Source organism: Macrotis lagotis, chromosome 3 (assembly GCF_037893015.1).
Source record: "Macrotis lagotis isolate mMagLag1 chromosome 3, bilby.v1.9.chrom.fasta, whole genome shotgun sequence".
Classification (NCBI taxonomy): domain Eukaryota; kingdom Metazoa; phylum Chordata; class Mammalia; order Peramelemorphia; family Peramelidae; genus Macrotis; species Macrotis lagotis.
Window position 1 is genome coordinate 71,352,767 of NC_133660.1, and position 18,914 is coordinate 71,371,680.

Sequence of the window (18,914 nt, forward strand, 5' to 3'; positions counted from 1 at the left end):
ACTTCAACTTCTTCCTGTAATTTAGCCAGAATACTTTGCTTTACAGCTGATGATCTAGAACATATAATATATATTTAAAAGAAATTAAAAGGGAGTAGGAAAATGAAAGGGGAAACAAACGAAAATAGCAAATGGAAAACACTTACATGGTATTGTTGAAAAAAGCATTCATAGATATGATTGGAGCTGTTTGTGGATATGTTTCGGTCCAAGAAACTTCTATTAAGAAGGCTTTGGGATCACCATTTTCACCTATCTGAAGGAAAGGAAAATTTCAAATAGAAAAGTTACTCATGTGTTACAAAAGTCAGAGGCAATAAAAGATTAAAAAAAAAAGATAAATTATTTTCAATACTAGTACACAAACCATTAATTTAATATAGTTTAAAAAAAAAAGTCTTTTAGTAGCAGCTAAGACCAAAGTGAACCCAGAAGCTCTGGCTAAACTTCAATTCATTCTTAGTCTTAAAAGAGCTTTTCTGTTCTGGCCTCAGAAAGCAGGACTTCGTATTCATGCTTGATTTCTACAGCCATAGGGGGAAAATTTGGATCAAAAATCCAGTAATGACAAAAAAAGCTGAGTTCAAATTCGACCTCAGATGTGTGACCTTGGGCAATACACTTAACTGCACTGCCTTGCAAAAAAACGAAAAAGTGACTAAAATGTAAAAACAAAAACAAAAAACCTTTATGTATTAGATAGTGTAAATATTACCCTTGTTTTAAAAATGAGCAAAATGTGGGGAATGGGGGGAGGGAAGTAAGATTAGTGAAAAAATTGTAAAACTCAAATAAAATCTTTAAGTACAAAAAAAAAATAAAGATGAGCAAATTGAGGTTCTGAAAGGTTAAACCTGTGACACAAGTAGTCTGAAGAAGGAATCAAACTCAACTGCCTATTATGCTATGTGGGCAGTTAAATATACAAGAAGGAAAAGGCAAATAAACAAAACAGGAAACCCACAAGTTAGGAAATGAAGCACTAAATAAAAATTCACTCATTGCACATAAAAATTTAATAATTTTCCCCAAATACTTTCTTGTTATACCTCTATTTTCCTATTACTTTTATGCTTGCTTCTTGCTTCTCATACTTGATTCAGATTTTTATTGCTGAATGAGAAATTGGGGGAGGATTTCAAAACATTATTTTTTTTAATTACTAGTGATTATAACATATAGTTCCATTATTTTTAGCTTGACACTAAAGGGTGTGCCACAATTTCTGTCCAATCTCACCTTGGCATCATTCTTAACTCCTCTGTGAAGCCTTCTCTGACTGACCTTACTCACAAATAACAGTTTCTTCTTTCTGGTAATGCCCTATAGCACTTAACTGTATGTACCATACATTCTGCACTTATCACTTGCTACCCAGGGTCCAGGTATATTTAAATCAAATCTCTTCAGCTAAAATGTAAGCTCCTTAAGGACAGGTATGCTTTATACCTGTCTATTGCCTGAGTCTAACATTCCCCCAAGTACAAGATGAGAGGGCATTCAAAATAAGCTTATTCTCACAATGCCATTTGCTAAAGATAAAGACCACCATGTTTTAGAACAGATATGTTCCAGCAAAGGCAGAATCAGAGGGTTGTTGGGCTTAAGTATCACAAAGATATAATGGCTGTAGAGTGTGGAAGGGCAAAGAGTCAAGCATATAATATCACTTGAGGAAAAGGTAAACTCTAAAGCAAACAAATGCTGCTCACCTTCTGAGTACTGGCCACAGTATTATTTCCCCATAGTTTTCAAAAATGTGGTATATTCTAAGAAAAAATTCAATTCTATCTTACTATTTCTAAGAGACTAGATAAATGAAGTGTATAACGGAAAATAATACTGTTCTTATGTTAAAGATATTTTTAGTACCAATTCTATTTTAGGCATAAGTTAAATAGATAAGGTGACACTATAGAGCCTTGTCACATAGAGTCAGACACATTTCCAATTTTAAATTAATCAGTTGTTCTGTGTTTGTCTGTTTGTTTGTTTCTAACTCAGGGGCAGGGAAGCTCTAGTCCATAGACCATACAAGGCCCACAAAATCCTTTGGTCTGGTGCTCCCAAGGCAAACAGAGGAAGGCCTAGAAATTCAATAAATCTAGGAGCTTTTAAGGATTAGAATTTTTAACTTGATAATTTTGTATGCCCACAAATGATATTATAAATATCCAAATGCCCTTTAGCAGAGAAAAGTTTCTTCATTCCTATTCTAACTGCTGCTTATTGGCCTTCATACATGTTTCTCAGGAGACAAAAGGTAATGCACAGGGAGAGGGAAATGGCCAAGAAAACCCCATGGATAGTAGTGAAATGATAAAAGAGAAGACACCGGAAGCCGAGCCCCTCAGATTGGAAAGTATACAAAATATTACTGGAGAAGAGAGGAGAATAACTCCAAAACTCCAGCATTAATGAAGTGGTTGGGTCAAAACCAAGAGGAAGATTCAGCTGTGGATGCCATCTGGTGACAAAAGTTAAGCCTAATAATATAAAGATCAATATTGCATAGGAATCTAGAACATAAGATCTATGCTCCAAGGTAATTTAGATGATGTTAAACAGGAGAGAGAAAAATTAAACATTGGCATCTTGAATGCCAGGAATCTAAATGGAGGGTAATAGGTAGATTTAATTAAGTTGATCACTACATATACAACTTTCTTAGAAGAAATGGAGAAGCCTTCATCGTAAATAAAAGTATAAGAAAAGCAACACTAGGATTTTGTTTTCGTTTTTGCAAGGCAAATGGGGTTAAGTGATTTGCCCAAGATCATACAGCTAGGTAATTATTACATGTCTGAAGCTGAATTTGAACTCGAGTCCTCCTGACTCCAGGCCCAGTGCTCTATCCACTGCGCCACCTAGCTGCCCCCTGGTACAATCTTAAAAATGAAGGTATTAGGCTAAAATATTTGAGTCCACTTTTCAATCGCCAAATTCTAAGAATCTATTACAATAAATTGTTTGTAAATTTTTTGACCAAAAAATTCTATCAAATTTTGATAGCTTAGAAATAAATAAATAAAATAAAAAATAATTCATGTCATACAGATGAAGAATTCTTGAATTAAGTTCTCTAAAAATATGTGCTACAAATAACAAACAAAAGACTAGATTTATAGAACAAAAACCAGTATTTCAGCAATGACTCATCTCTTTCTGCAAAAGTCAATGAATATTTAGAAAAAGGAAAAAAAGTCTCTTCCTTCAAGGAGCTTACACTATAACAGGAGAGGTAATGTAGAAATAAGTAAGCAAGAAGGCAATAAACTCAGTCATGCTCTGTCTTACCCTGTATTGAAATGAAACTGGACTTAGTTCTCGGAAACTTTCATCGCCTTCATAAATAGAACGCAGTGCTTCCAGCTCCATCTAAAAGGAATGAATCAAATGAGTCTATCTTCGCAGTTATGTGGAAACACTGGGACTTGATGTAAATTTTCTATGTAAAAGTTAAGTCTGTTAACATACTCAAACATTATAAACTCACTACAAAGCGCTACTTACTTGAAAACAACTTTCTTTTTAAAGTTTAACAAATCTGAAGCTGATAATTTATGGCAAGCATAGAAAACAGAGTAGGTACTTACGGCAATACTCAGGATTGCTCAATACAGTTCAACTTAGTCATAAAAAAGCAATTTATCCCACGTCTTCCTCAACCCACACTAAAACTTCTAACAAGATATTTCCCAAACACCAAATCTGTAATAGGTATAATAATTTACATATACACACAACACTTCCTCTCGAATCTTTTAAGGCATTAAATCAGTGAGGGAGGAGAAAGAGCCTTAAAGTATAGAAGGAAACGTGACAAGTAAATGTGACATTAAGACTGGTGCCTTTCCAGGGGGATCTCAAAGTATACTACAGAAGTGCTCAAGAAGGCTAAGCACGGAGAAAGGCATCGGGGATGGGAGAAGAGGGGTTGGTAGAGTTAGGGATAGTGTGTGTGTGTTACATAGTGTTGTATGTGTGATATTGTGTGATGTAGTATGTGTGTGATATGTGATAAAGTGTATCTGTGTGATATTGTGTGTGACATTGTGTGATGTGTGTGTGTGTGTGTGTGTGTGTGTTTCGGGGGTCGGAGGCTACTCAATCACCAACCCTTAATCCTTGCTCGGCCACTGCCCCCTCCCCTGCCCTCTTTCTGCCAGGCTCATCTCAACGTCCTACCAAGTTCTAGCCACGAGAGCAAAGCAGATGCAAGGCCAAGGTCGGCCACCCCGGCCTGGGCTCCGTCCTCGGGCGCGGCCGGGGGGGTCTCCCCTGGGGGGAGGGGGGCAGCGCCCTCTCCGGGTCCCGCCCCCCATTTCACAGGCCCCGGGGAGTCCTTGGGGGCCTTGTTCAAGGAGCGCGGCCCGACAGCCCCAGAGGCCGGGCCGGGGGAGGGGAGCGTTTCCCAAACGCCGCCGGACGACGAGGAGCCCCTCCCGCCCCCTTCGGCTCCCGGCCGGGAGGGTCCTACCTCCTGGTCCTCGTTGGCGCTCATGGCTCCGGCAGAGGGCCCTCCTCCCGCTACGGGAGCTACGGGAGGGAGGAGGAGGCGGCCAAGGCGGGGGTCAGCACCCAGAGGCCGGAGCCCCCGCCGCCACCTCGCCGCCCCTCGGGCTCGTCCCCTCCCGGCCCAGGCTGGCCCCGGCACACCAGCACGCACGCGCGCGCCGCGAGCCCCTCGCGCCGAGGCCCCAGCGCGCCTGCGTGCGTGACGCACTCCGCTCCGCTCGCCCCGCCCCCTCCCCCGGGACTAGAGGCGAGGGAACCAGTGACGAGGTGGGGGGGAGCTCCCGCGTCGCATCCCGCCCCTCTCATAGGCCCGCTCCTAGAAGCCGAAACTCCTCCTCCTCCAGAGCAACCGGAAAGGGTGGGGACGCGGGGCTCCGCGGAGGCCCCGGCCCCGCCCCTCCCCACGTTCGCTTCCGGGGCGACAAGGGGCGGGGCCGCGGCTGGCAGGGCCGGCCCCGGTGGTGGATCGGCGCCCGGTGACCCTCCTCCTCCTTCTCCGCGGTGCGGCCGGCGGCAGCGGGAGCCCCCCCGGGGCGTTGAGGTACGGGGCGGGGGGACGGCGTCGGAGGGCCCCGCCGCTTCTAGGGAGGGGGCGGGCTAGACCGGGGTGCCCCCTCTGCCGCGGCCCGCCCCGCACGCTGGGCCTGCCGGCCGTCTCCTCCTGGCAGGCCCGGGCCTCTCCGTGCCCCTCCCGGGCCCTTTCTGCCAAGTCACCTCTGCACGCTGGGATGGACAATACCGGGGGGCTTGTGCCGGGAACCCCTCTTCTGAAGGGGCCTCGGGTTCTAGTTAGGGGAATAAAGTGACTGGAAGTGATGGAACACCTAACCGGGACGTGGCCCCTCCACCTCCGTGAAGTTTACCGGCCAAGGAAGGGATGTGAATTCTTAACTTCCTCCTTCCTCGCAGCAATACGAGTACCATCGCCAATAAATCGCGAAATCTGCTCATTTTTATCCTACAGATTCTCGTACCTGTCCTTTATTAAGATTGTCGATCTTCTTGAGGGCAGGCACTGTCTGGGTTTTTATTTTTATTTTGTAACCCTATTGCTTAATAAATTGACTGACATTCTTACATAAAACTTCTTTATAGTTCCAGGGCTTTTATGTTAGGTCTTCCAAGTCCTTTTTCTTTTAGTTGTATTTTTTTTTGCAAGGGTTAAGTGACTTGCCCAAGGCCACCCAACTAAGCAGTTATTAAGTGTCTGAGGCGGGATTTGAACTCAGGCACTCTTGACGCCAGGGCCAGCACCACCTAGCCACCCCCAAATTCTTTTTTGTACCGGTGGACTTCTTATTCTAACTAAATGACTAGCTTACTTCCTTCCTTGTTGCCCTTTAGGTCACCCATAATTTTTGATTCTTTGGAGGTTATGGTGTTCTGTGACTTGCCTGCCAAATATCATTAACAAGTAAAAATTGGTACTAAAAGTGCATTTTTTCTGAGGGCAGCTCAGAATTTCTTGATAGCAACATGAAGTTAGCCAAATGCAATCCAGCAAGCTCTTAAATTTTTAGCCATTTAGGTAATTGTACATCATAATCATCAATGCCTAATATTTATAAAGAACTCTGTTTTGCAAAGTGCTATATTAAATAATTATATCTTGTTCTTCACAACTACTCTGTAAGTAGGTACTATTATTAGCCCCATTTTACAGATGAATAAACTTAGACTGAGATTCGTGATTTGCCTGGTGTCACAGAGCTATTCTGACTGCTGCAAAGGACCTCAGCTACATCTGCTATACAGTCATGATTTCCGTACCATTGGATATCTAACCACACATTTTTTCACAATAAGTGTTTTTTCATTTAGTCTTTCCAGTATGTATTGCTAGGTTTGTTTGCATTATTCTTAGGTATGATTCAGCTAATGCAATGTCAGCCCCAAATAGGAACATCTGAAAGATATTCTGCCTTTTGGACTCTAAGGACATGAATTGTAGGATCATAAGATTATAGATTTATTGTTGGAAGGACCTCAGAAATCTTCTGGTTCCCCTCTTTTCTATGTTCCTCCTTACTTTATAGGTTGGGAGATTGAGAAGCAGAAAAGTTAATTTAATCTTGGAACTGCAATGACATATACATTGTTTGAATATGCCAAGGACAATAAGGAACAGTTCATGGAGAATCATCATCCTGTTAGTTCTGTGGTGAGCATGTAAATTGGACCCTTATATAATTAACTTTTCTGAATTCTTCTTTTATTTAAATGCCCCAGGATTTTAATTTGTAAAAGGTTTCAAATTTAAGATGCAAATAAATTTTAAAATTTATTTAGGAAATTATATTTTAAAAGGTTCAGTTTCTCACAAAAAACCAAGATTTCTATCAGTTCCCAGAATTATTTGATACTCTGTGTTCATTTGGCTTCATTGCTGCATGGAAAAGTTTCCATATATCTTTTAAAACCCTTATTTAAATTTTCTTGAAGAAATAGAACATATTATTCGGACATTGAAGTGTGTTGGTACACTTTTGAATTAAGGAACTGTCCTATTGGTAGTATTAATTTTTTACTATTTTTGTCATAGTACTTGTTACAAATAGCCTTACTCTTAGTCATCCTAAAGTTAGTTTTCGATTTCTTCTAACAGAAAAGTGGTTTTGACTATCACAAAAGTATCATTCAGTAGAGACCTAGAAAATAGACTTCTGTCAGAATGTAAAACATGATTCTTTTGGTACCACTATAATGTTTATACTACATCCATCTAACACTTGATTATATTGTTTTCTGAATGAGACTGTAAGGACAGGGACTGTTCCTTCTGTTTTCTGTACCCTCTTAGTGTATGATGTATTACAATTCTGGATTTCAAAATGTTCTTATTGACATATTGACCTTATGGTTGGAAAAAAATCTCTTCATTGGATAGAGGGAGAACTGGAATCAAACATAATCATAGATGCTTGATGGAATTATGTGCATTTAAAGTCCATCTTAAGCATTCCATGTTATAGTAAATTAACTGCTATTAATATATACCCTAATACCACCCTCTATTTTCAGTGTACTTTAAATCTTGCTGTCCTTGGTACTTTTTTAAACAATTTAATTGCTCCATGATAGCCCTTTGAACATGGTGTGGCTTTTTTTTTTGCAAGGCAATGGGATTAAGTGACTTGCCCAAGGTCACATAGCTAAGTAATTATTAAGTGTCTGAGGTCGGATTTGAACTCAGGTCTTCCTGACTTCAGGGACGGTGCTCTATCCAGCTATCTTAGCTGCCCCTATGGTGTGGATTTTTCTAAATTTTTTTTGCATTTTTGTGTAAAGATGATTTTCAGCATTCATTTGTGTAGCATTCATTTTTGTAAAGTTTTTCTCCCTCCGACCCCAAGATAGTAAGTAATCTAATATAGGTTGTCCGTGTACAATCATGTTACACATATTTCCGCATCAGTCATGTTATGAAAGAAGATCAGAATCAAAAGGGGGAAAAAATTTTAACAGAGTGAAAATACAGTGCTTTGTTCTGCATTCAGATCCTATTGTTCTTTCTCTGGATGTGGATGGCATTTATTGTCACAAATCTTTTAGAATTGTCTCTGAGCACTATATTGCTAAGAAAAGCTAAGTCTAAGGGGCGGCTAGGTGGCGCAGTGGATAAAGCGCCGGCCCTGGAGTCAGGAGTACCTCGGTTCAAATCCGGTCTCAGACACACTTAATAATAATTACCTAGCTGTGTGGCCTTGGGCAAGCCACTTAACCCCGTTTGCCTTGCACAAAAAGAAAAAAAGAAAAGCTAAGTCTGTCATAGTTAATGTTCATGCACCAGATTTTTCTAAAATTTGCCTGCTCATCATTTCTTATAGAACAATAGTATCCCACTGCATTCATATACCATAGTTTGTTCAGCTAAAGCCCAGTTGATGGAGATCTCCTTTATTTCCAGTTCTTTGCCACCACAAAAAGAGCAACTATGAATATTCTTGTGCATATGGGTCTTTTTTGGAATACAGACCCAGTGGTGATATTGCTGAATCACAGGGTATACATGGTTTTATAGCCCTTTGAGCACAGTTCCAAATTACTCTCCAGTTGTATCAGTTCACAAATCCACCAGTGCATTAATGTCTTGGTTTTCCTCACACTCCCTCCACATTTATCATTTCCTTCTTCTGTCAGCAAATCTGATAGATGTGAGGTGGTGCCTCAGAGTTGTTTTAATTTGCATTTCTCTAATTAATAGTGACTTAGAACATTTTTTCATGTGACTGTGGATAACTTTAATTTCTTCATCTGAAACCCTGCTGAACAGTGTTCTATCAAGTTCTAGCAGTATACCATTGACATTAATAGGAGTTAAATATTCTCCTGCATATTTTCATTTTATCAATTTAATATTAAGACAGTTACATTTCAGGAACTAGACTATGTGACTTACTTAATTTGTACTTAACATAAGAGTTTGTGAAATGTTTCTTTACAGACTTCAATAAGCAATATTATTTCAGTTGAAACTCCTAACATTGCTCCGTCAAGTAAGAAGAAAGATAAAAAAGAACAGCTTTCAAAATCCCAGAAACGGAAGCTGGCAGATAAGACAGGTTGGTACTGCTAAGCATTAGATCCACTAGTTTTTTTTAATCTCACAAATAAATTTTTGACTACCTCACACTATGATTTACATGAGTACTTAATAATATTGTTTCAAAAGATTACTTTTGAAGCCTTAGGATCAGATTCTGCCTTAGGCCACAAGTAGGAATTTGGTGATTACTACTATTATTTCATCATTAAATGTTGCTATTTGAGAAACAGGTGAGTGTCACAGTAATCATAAGTCAGGTTGGCAGGATAGTTATAATTTTAGCATGGTGTACATTGGAAAAATGATGTGAAAGCACCTTCCATATTTTACTTGTTCAATCTTTCCTTTGGGAACTTCTATTTCTTCATGTTTGTAATATATTTCTTTTAGAGTTAGAAAAGGCCTTCTATTTTAAGAACCTTTGTTTTCATTTGTTAAATTCAGGTAACTAGTATTCCAGTGTAAAAATTGTTATTCTAAAAAATGGGAGGCAGCTCTAATATAGAACAATGTAAGTAGACAGAATATTAGACTTGGAGTCAGACAACTAGAATGTGAATACTGGTGTTCTCTCTTACTAGTTATATCTATGACCCTCTTTAAACTTCAGTTTTCCAAGTTGTAAAATGAGTAATAATACTTGTTCCACTTGGTTGTAAGCTCAAATGAGAAAAAGTAAAGCATTTTGCAAACCTTAGAAATGATGTAGAGGGGGCGGCTAGGTGGCGTAGTGGATAAAGCACCGGCCTTGGAGTCAGGAGTACCTGGGTTCAAATCCGGTCTCAGACACTTAATAATTACCTAGCTGTGTGGCCTTGGGCAAGCCACTTAACCCCATTTGTCTTGCAAAAGAAACTAAAAAAAATGCTATAGAAATGTCATCTCTCATAACCATTATTTTGTCATTAACTGTACTGTGAAAAGAAACAACGTAAATAATTTAAAAAGCAAGTATCCTTGAGGTGCTTTTCTTTATTTTCCAAAACTATATATAAAAACCTAATCTTTTGAAAAGTATAACAGTGATATGAAAACTTCAATCTGGGAAATGAATGGTTATACTTGAGTAACATCTCTAATTTCTGGCAGTTTTCCTTTAATCCTTTCCTATTATCCTCTTATTAGTAAAAATTATCATGTATATTTCACCTTGGGCAGCTGTTGAGACAGTGACTGAAATGTTAGCAAGCTATAGAGAGTTCACCTGAAAGTCTTTCCATGCATTAGCAAATCTATTGATGAGCCTCATGATTGAACACCCTTTTGTTCTTAAGAAGGTTGATTTTGTACTATATAGAGACTTTTTTCTAAAACCATAAGCATTGTTTGAATGTCCCAGAACATTCCCAAAAGGCTTTGATTGGTTGAGAAGTTGCCAAGGTTTCATATCTTTTAAAGAAAGAAGAGGCCAGAATATTCAATAACCAGGCCTTTTATAATCATGTTAAGCTCTCCAGAACAACTATAAACCTGATTTTCATAGTTCCAGTTGTTCCATCTTCTGACAGATGCCAAAACAACTTTTGCTGCGTGTCTTAAATGTTCTTGACTTGGAACAACCTTAAAAAAGACAGTCTCAGAATTCTTGGTGAAAAAAGCCAACAATATGACCAAAAAAGAAAATGATCAATGTTGGAAGCAATATGGGAAATCTGGGACACTAATACATTATTGATTGAGTTGTGAACTCATCCAGCCTTTCTGGAGTGCAATTTGGAATTAAGCCCAAAGGGCAACAAAAATGGGCATACCCTTTGATCCAGCAATACCATTACTGGGTCTATACCCTGAAGAGATTATGAAAAAGGGTAAAAATATCACTTGTACAAAAATATTCATAGCAGCTGTTTGTGGTGGCAAAGAATTGGAAATTAAGTGAATGTCCTTCAATTGGGGAATGGCTTAACAAACTGTGGTATATGTATGTGATGGAACACTATTGTTCTATTAGAAACCAGGAGGGATGGGAATTCAGGGAAGCCTGGAGGGATTTGCATGAACTGATGCTGAGTGAGATGAGTAGAACCAGAAAAACACTGTATACCTTAACAGCAACATGGGGGTGATGATCAACCTTGATGGACTTGCTCATTCCATCAGTGCGACAATCAGGGACAATTTTAGGCTGTCTGCAATGGAGAATACCATCTGCATCCAGAGAAAGGACTGTGGAGTTTGAACAAAGACCAAAGACTATTACCTTTAATTTTAAAAAAAAAACCCATTATCTTATCATGTAATTTTGCTATCTCTTATACATTTTTTTTTCTTAAGGATATGATTTCTTTCTCATCACATTCAACTTAGATCATTATATACCATGAAAACAATGTAAGGACTAACAGACTGCCTGCCTTCTGTTGGGGGGGGTGGGAGGGAAGCAAGATTAGGGGAAAAATTATAAAACTCAAAATAAATAAAATCTTTCTCTTTTTTTCTTTTTAAAGATTTTATATTCTTTGAGTTTTACAATTTTTCCCCTAATCTTACTACCCTCCCCTCACCCCCCCACAGAAGGCAATTTGCCAGGCTTTATATTGTTTCGATGGTATACATTGATCCAAATTGAATGTGATGAGAGAGAAATCATATCCTTAAGGAAGAAACAAAGTAAAAGATAGCAAGATCAGACAATAAGCTATCGGGGATTTTTCCCTAAATTAAAGGTAATAATCCTTGATCTTTGTCCATTTTCATCATCTCTTCGAAGTATAGACCCAGTAGTGGTATTGCTGGATCAAAAGGTATGCACATTTTTGTTACACTTTGGGCATAGTTCCACACTGCTCTCCAGAAAGGTTGGATGAATTCACAGCTCCACCAACAATGTATTAGTATCCTAGATTTCCTACAACCCTTCCAACAATGATCATTATCCTTTCTGGTCATATTGGCCAGTCTGAGAGGTGTAAGGTAGTACCTCAGAGATGCTTTAATTTGCATTTCTCTAATAAGTAATGATTTAATTTTTTTTAGTTCTAGTTTTTTTGTTTTTTTTTGTTTTTTTTTTAGGTTTTTGCAAGGCAGATGGGGTTAAGTGGCTTGCCCAAGGCCCCACAGCTAGGTAATAAGTGTTTGAAACCTTTTTTGAACCCAGGTACTCCTGACTCCAGGGCTGTTGCTTTATCCACCGCGCCACGTAGCCACCCCATAGGTAATGATTTAGAGCAATTTTTCATGTGACTATGGATTGCTTTGATCTCCTCATCTGTAAATTGCCTTTACATATCCTTTGACTATTTGTCAATTGGGGAATGGCTTTCTTTTTTAAAAAAAAAAAAAATTTGACTTAATTCTCTGTATATTAGAAATGAGTCCTTTGTCAGAAATACTAGTTGTAACTGAGTTTACTATATAATAACTAGTTGTTTCTGAGTTTACATTTCTTTTGATCTTGGTTACAGTGGTTTTGTCTGTGCAAAAGCTTTTCAATTTAATGTACTCAAAATCATCTAGTTTGCTTTTAGTGATGTTCTCCATCTCTTCTTTAGTCATAAACTGCTTCCCTTTCCATAGATCTCACAGATAAACTACACCTTGATCTTCTAGTTTGCTTGTAATATATCTAAATCCTGTATCCATTTTGATCTTATCTTGGTATAGGGTGTAAGGTGTTGGTCTAATCTAAGTTTCTTCCATACTAATTTCTAATTTTCCCAGCAGTTTTTATCAGAGAGAGAGAGAGAGAGAGTTTTTATCCCAATAGCTTGACTCTTTGGGTTTATCAGACAGCAGATTACTATAATCATTTCCTGCTATTATACCTAGTGTTATAATATAATTTTAGATCTGGTAGGGTTAAGCCACCTTCTTTTGCACTTTTTTCATTGAATCCCTGGAAATTCTTGACTTTTTATTTCTCCATTTGAATTTACTTACTATTTTTTCTAACTCATTAAAGTAATTTTTTGGAATTTTGATTGGTAGGGCACTAAACAGGTAGTTTAATTTTGGTAGAATTGTCATTTTTATTATATTAGTTTGACCTATCCATGAACAGTTAATGTTTGCCCAGTTATTTAAATCTGATTTTATTTATGTGAGAGGTGTTTTGTAATTGTTTTCAAAGTTTCTAAGACTGCCTTAGCAGATAGACTCACAGGTATTTTATATTGTCTAAGGTTACTTTGAATGGGATTTCTCTTTCTAGCTCTTCCTGCTGTATCTTGCTAGTCATATAAAGAAAAGTTGAGGATTTATGAGGGTTTATTTTATATCCTGCAACTTTGCTAAAGTTGCTAATTGTTTCCAGTAGTTTTTTGGATGATTTCTTGGAATTCTCTAGCTATACTATCATGTCATCTGCAAGGAGTTAGAGTTTTGTCTCTTCCTTCCCAATTCTAATAAAATCTTTCTTAAAAAACAAGTTGGGGGCAGCTAGGTGACGTAGTGGATAAAGCAACGGCCTTGGAGTCAGGAGTACCTGGGTTCAAATCTGGTCTCAGACACTTAATAATTACCTAGCTGTGTGGCCTTCGGCAAGCCACTTAACCCCGTTTGCCTTACCAAAAATACAAATAATAATAATAAGTTGTGGGGCAGCTGAGTGGCACAGTGGATGGAGTGCTGGCCCTTGAGTCAGGAGCACCTGGGTTCAAGTGTGACTTCAGACACTTTAGTAATTGCCTAGCTGTGTGACCTTGGCAGGTCACTTAACCCCATTACCTTAAATTTAAAAACTGAATAATAATAATAAAAAAATAAAAAAAGTTACTAGCCACAATTGGAAATAATGCTCATAGAATTCTTTTATTGGACCAAATGGAGTATTAGATTTGAGGGATATGGAAAGATATGAACATCTATGTAGAGCTGAAACCCTAGTAGCATCTTTGTTATTTTTTATGAATGCGTCTTTTTCTCAATTTTTCTAACTGTAAAATTGACATAATGTGAAATTTGAAGGTTAAATGAAAAGTAAAGTATGCCCAGAGTTTAATGAAGAAATGTTATAGAATTATTTTATTATTCAGGCATGTTTATTCACATTTATGTAAGTCTCCCAAAAAATGAACAGTGCTTTTTAAAAGTAAAATTCATTTTCTTACATTAACATATATAATATCTATTATGCAACAGAAAAGTTAAATAAGAGGATTTTTTTAAAGTTAATTACTTTTTTTCCATAAGATCCTACTCTTTTGCTTGGAGTTGTCATTAATAGACCTATCTTCCTCATGAATTGGTCACTAGTAAAGAATTCTATTCACAGTATTCCCAACATCAGCTTTATTCATAAATATAAGTAACAAAATTACTTTTTTTCTTCTTCACGCTGGTCATTTTGCCATTATGTTTCACATAGAGAAAATAAGAAGAACAAACTTGTAAAAAGAGATATTTGATCATTTTTTTTTACAAACTTAATTTTATAATCAATTTCATCAAGAATTGTATATTCAGTTACTAATGAACTAAAAAAAATGCCATAGCCTGTACTTTACTTTAGATTGGTTACATAGCTAAACAGTTTTTCTTCTTAGCATTGATATATTAGAAAATAATCTACATAATTTTGCTTTTTTTTAAATCTTGAAAATTATCATTTTTTTAAAAATTCTGTAGATCATAAAGGTGAACTTCCACGAGGCTGGAACTGGGTTGATGTAGTTAAGGTATGTTCCTTAAATGTGAAGTATTTTATTACCCTAATGTCAATAATTTTGGCAAAATAATGAAACTTATACGTAACCTCTTTTTTATTTTCTCTCCTGACAACCTTTGGATTTGACTGGTGTCTGATGTTGGAATATTTTCAGCATGTAAGTATCTTTTAGTGTTTTTTTCCCTAATTCACAGTCACTTTGTAGCAATGACAAGTCTATAGAACAGACTTACCCTTTATGTAACATTTAAGGAAAGCAGGAAGGGTAGGGAAGAGTAAGGAATAAGAATTTATGCAGGTACTGCAATAAGCACTTACAGAGATTATTTTACTTGATCCTAACAACATTCCTGGGAGCTAGATGTTCGTTTTATCCTCATTTTACAGTCCATGAAATTGGGACTGATTGAGGTTAAATGACTTTGCCACAGGATCACCCAGCTAGTAAGGGTGTCTGAGGCTTGATTTTAACTCCAGTCTTCCTATCCACACCAGTTACCTGTAGCCAATATTAATGCTATTTAAAGGGAAATTACCCAGGAATGTCTCTCAAACCCCTTGAAAGATAAACCAATTAGAGATAAAAAGAATTAGAATTTTGGAGGGGAAGTAGTGCATTTTTGTAGTATGAGGACAGAGATGATCAGGTTTCTGAAGTCAAGGCTTTGAATAAAGAGAACACAAAACCCTGTTGAGGAAAATTATAGAATGGAAAGTTTGCTTTTAGGGGAAAAGCAAACTTTCCCTGTTACCTTTTGTTCTTGTTGAGTCAATTTAGTCATACCCAATTCTTTATGATCCCATTTGGGGTTTTCTTGGCAAAAATACTGGAGTGGTTTGCCATTTCCTTATTCAGCTTATTTTTCAGAGGAGGAACTGAGGCAAATGGGGTTAAAAAGACTTGCACAGAATCAATAAGTGTCAGAAGCTGGAATTGAATTCATGAGGATGAGTCTTCCTACTTCCAAGTCCATCAACTGTTCCACATAACTTCCCCTTCCTATTTCCCTTTAAATAAATGGGGGGAAATCTACTTTGCATACAGGCATACAAATTGCCACAGCTCCATGCCCTCCAGAATCTGGAGATATGAATACTTCTATCCCTCCTACTCTGGATCTGCTGGTGAATCTCATTTGAAAACACTTCCTCCTCCCATCCCTGACTTTTATTGTGCTTACAAAAACCTGAAGACAGGTTCATAGTACAGGCTCATTCTTAGATCTAGGTTAGAGTACTTTGTATACAATTTAACTGTACATATGCTCAGCTTGAAGCTTTGACCCTTTATACAGAGCTGGGCATATTGAACATTATTTAAACCAGGGTCCTGATCCTGATCCTGCCTCTTTTACTAAACTATAATCTTGAACCAATTGGAGAAATTAAATTGATGGGTTTTGACTAGATGATCTCAAAGTCCATTCAGGCTCAAAATTTCTATGATGATAAATCAAGGCATCTTTAATTATACAATTAAGTTTGTCTATAAATTACAGTTGAAATTTAGATTGATCCATGGAAATTTTATTGGAATTATTTATTTGAATATTATTTTATTTTTTAATTACATGCAAAGATAGTTTTCAACATTCATCTTTTTGTAAACTTTTGAGTTCCGCATTTTTCTGTCTCTCTCCCTTCCCTCCCAACTCCCCACGATGAAAGTAATCTAATATAGGTTCTATCATGTTTAACATTTTATGGACTGGTTTCTTAAACCAAAGTATTTTCCAGCAAAGTACCTGTCCTGACAATTACATTAAAAATTTCACATTGATTACATACTCTTTAAAAAAAAAAAAGGTTGTCTTTGATTTGTTCTTTTGGACTCTTTAGTTTTTTACATATTTTAAGTTATATATATATATATATATATATTTTTCCCAGATTCATTACGCCTGAAAGATGCTAGGATGATATTCTTATAGTTCTCCTAAAAGAGCTGTTTATGCCAGGTGTTGCAAAAACTGTTTTGCAGTATTGACTTTCAACTGTTAAGCTAGCTTAATATTTGAAATTTTGTGGTAGGATTCACAAAGAGAAGTGCAGGCAGGCCTCAACTTATGAATAGACTGAATTTCAAAATAACAAAGTAGAACTGTACTTGCCTGGAGTCCTAGATTTAGTGATCTATGGGATTTGAAAAAGAAATGAGGATCTTAGACAATAAATATCTTTAGCATCCTCGTATCTTTCTTTCAGTACCATTCATTTCCTAGTGCCCTTCTTCCTATTGCTTTTATGTTGTTGATATCCCCCCAATTAGAATGCCTCTTCTAACCCAAATTAAGTCTTTTCCTTTTCCCTAATCAGAATTCACAGTATCTTAGGTTAAATGTTACAAGGAAAATAGTCTGAAAGGTTCTCAGGTCTCCCAAAGGTATTTGCAACTTTAAAGGGAAAATGCTTATTAACCCAAAAGACCCTGGGAGAATTTCAGGTAGAATTGACAAATGAAAATATATCAGTGAAGGTGTTGGGGCAAGAAGGAATAACCAGTGAAACTGCCTAGAAGTTTACTTCCAGGATCTAATTCCCTTAAATGTTTGTGTTTTTCAAAGCTTTTCCTCACATTTCTGAATGTATAAATTTTCCCCATTTCCCCAATTTTTCACTGTTCTGGCAATATAATAGAAACAGTTTTAAGTCTGGAAATACATACATATATGCGTACATACATACATACGTGTATATATATATACATATATATGTATATATATTTGCCATTAAAAATCCAAGATAACTTATGAATACTTCATTTTTTATCTTGTAATTACACACTTAGAATTTTTCTTAGTGATTTTCAGGTGTAATTTTTGTTACTTCTGTTGATTGTTTTATTTTAACATTTAGTGAAACCTATAGTTTTAAATGTTTTAAGAAGGATCTAAAGTTTGAAGTACAGTTATATGAAATAAAAGTTAGAGCCTTCAAAACATTAAATTTGCAACCAGTTTTATTAACTAGAAATGTTTTTAATTTGATATGAAGTGGAAATAGTGTAACAGTTTAAACTTAATTATTTCTCTTTTCTTTTTGTAGTTAAGCAAAACTGGTTCTAAAGATGATGAATAATGAAAGAAACTTGATACAAGAAAAGACCATCTTTTAATGCAGTAAATTGAAATCATTTTTTTCAGTACCCTTCTATTGAAGTTGGCATTTTATAACATAAGTTTTTGTATGTTTCCTAAGTAATTAGGTCACAAGTTCATGCAGAGATTTTATTGGTATTTCATTATTCTCACAAATTTGCCTTAAAGGAAGAAGGTAAAACATGCCACCAAGAATGTTCAGTATTCTTTCAGGAGCCTGTTAAGCTTTATAAATGATCAAATATCAAGAAGAGTAAATAATGATATAGATATATATATATATGCAGTGTTAATTTATACTGTTTTATTCTAGGATGTGACTTTTTTTAAGGGAATGTAAAAGCCAATTAGAATAAAGCTGCTTAACAAGCATACCCTTTTTAAGTCCTCATCTCAGTGGTGGAAGAGTGAAGTTATTTGGCAACATGGTCTGTGATAATAGGTTTGTCATTTTATGTCTTCATCTGTTCACTCCCTTGAATTACTGATGTTTAAATTGCTTCAAAGAAAGCTAGTGGTTGAATACCACTGTGATCTTTTTGTGTAGTTCACATCTGTATGTAGTTACTTTCCATGTTTTGTTTTTTGCAGAACTTCTCACAGATAAAGCTAAATTATATTTTTTTCAATATTGATGTGTTGAGACTTTAACATGAAAAGTTTCATAATATATAAGTTAATGAAAAAATAAAACCATTCTGCCAATGCATTGGAAAGAATTTTGTACAGATGTACTCTCTTGTATTTAAAAAAAAAAGTCCATACTGAATATACAGTAATGGAGTAAAAGATGCCTTAATGTGTTTTAATTTTTTATTGTTGGAGACATTGATTCTAATAAATTCCTATTTATCTGCCATTGTTGTGTTTTTTGTTTTTTTGTTTGTTTTGCTTCCTCCAGGTTAGTTTCTGGCCCCTCCAGGTAGACAATAAGCATTTATTAAACACTTGACTGTATTCCTGAACTCTGCTAAGCTTTGGGCAAATAAATGTTTGTTCTTCTTCTTCAGAGGACCACTGACATCACAGGTGATCCTTAACCCTTGCATGATTTGAATTTAAATGAGGTAGAATTGCACAAAGATGTCTACCTCATTCCCTGTTCCAATCTTTGAAATCCAGTGGCAAGACTGACCAGGCTCTAACT

General features: G+C 36.8%; 2 protein-coding genes across 2 annotated transcripts in view; one reads left to right on the forward strand and one right to left on the reverse strand.

Moving 5' to 3' along the window:
* LOC141519135 (RWD domain-containing protein 4-like) overlaps positions 1–4,712 on the reverse strand; it is a 5,201-nt gene extending 489 nt beyond the window's left edge. The window contains exons 1-4 of the mRNA XM_074231557.1: positions 4,481–4,712; positions 3,298–3,378; positions 147–256; positions 3–54 (exon numbers count right to left, since the gene is read on the reverse strand). Coding sequence (XP_074087658.1) covers positions 3–54; positions 147–256; positions 3,298–3,378; positions 4,481–4,504 — 267 coding nt within the window. The 5' untranslated portion in view covers positions 4,505–4,712. The remainder of the gene's footprint in view (positions 1–2; positions 55–146; positions 257–3,297; positions 3,379–4,480) is intronic.
* Positions 4,713–6,586: 1,874 nt separating this feature from the next.
* Positions 6,587–18,624, forward strand: LOC141519136 (RWD domain-containing protein 4-like; the record flags this gene model as incomplete). Its single annotated transcript, XM_074231558.1, has 5 exons — positions 6,587–6,679; positions 8,963–9,080; positions 14,630–14,679; positions 14,824–14,826; positions 17,715–18,624. Coding segments are annotated over 5 exons (297 nt in total), but the record flags the coding sequence as incomplete, so codon positions are not given.
* Positions 18,625–18,914: the final 290 nt, after the last annotated feature.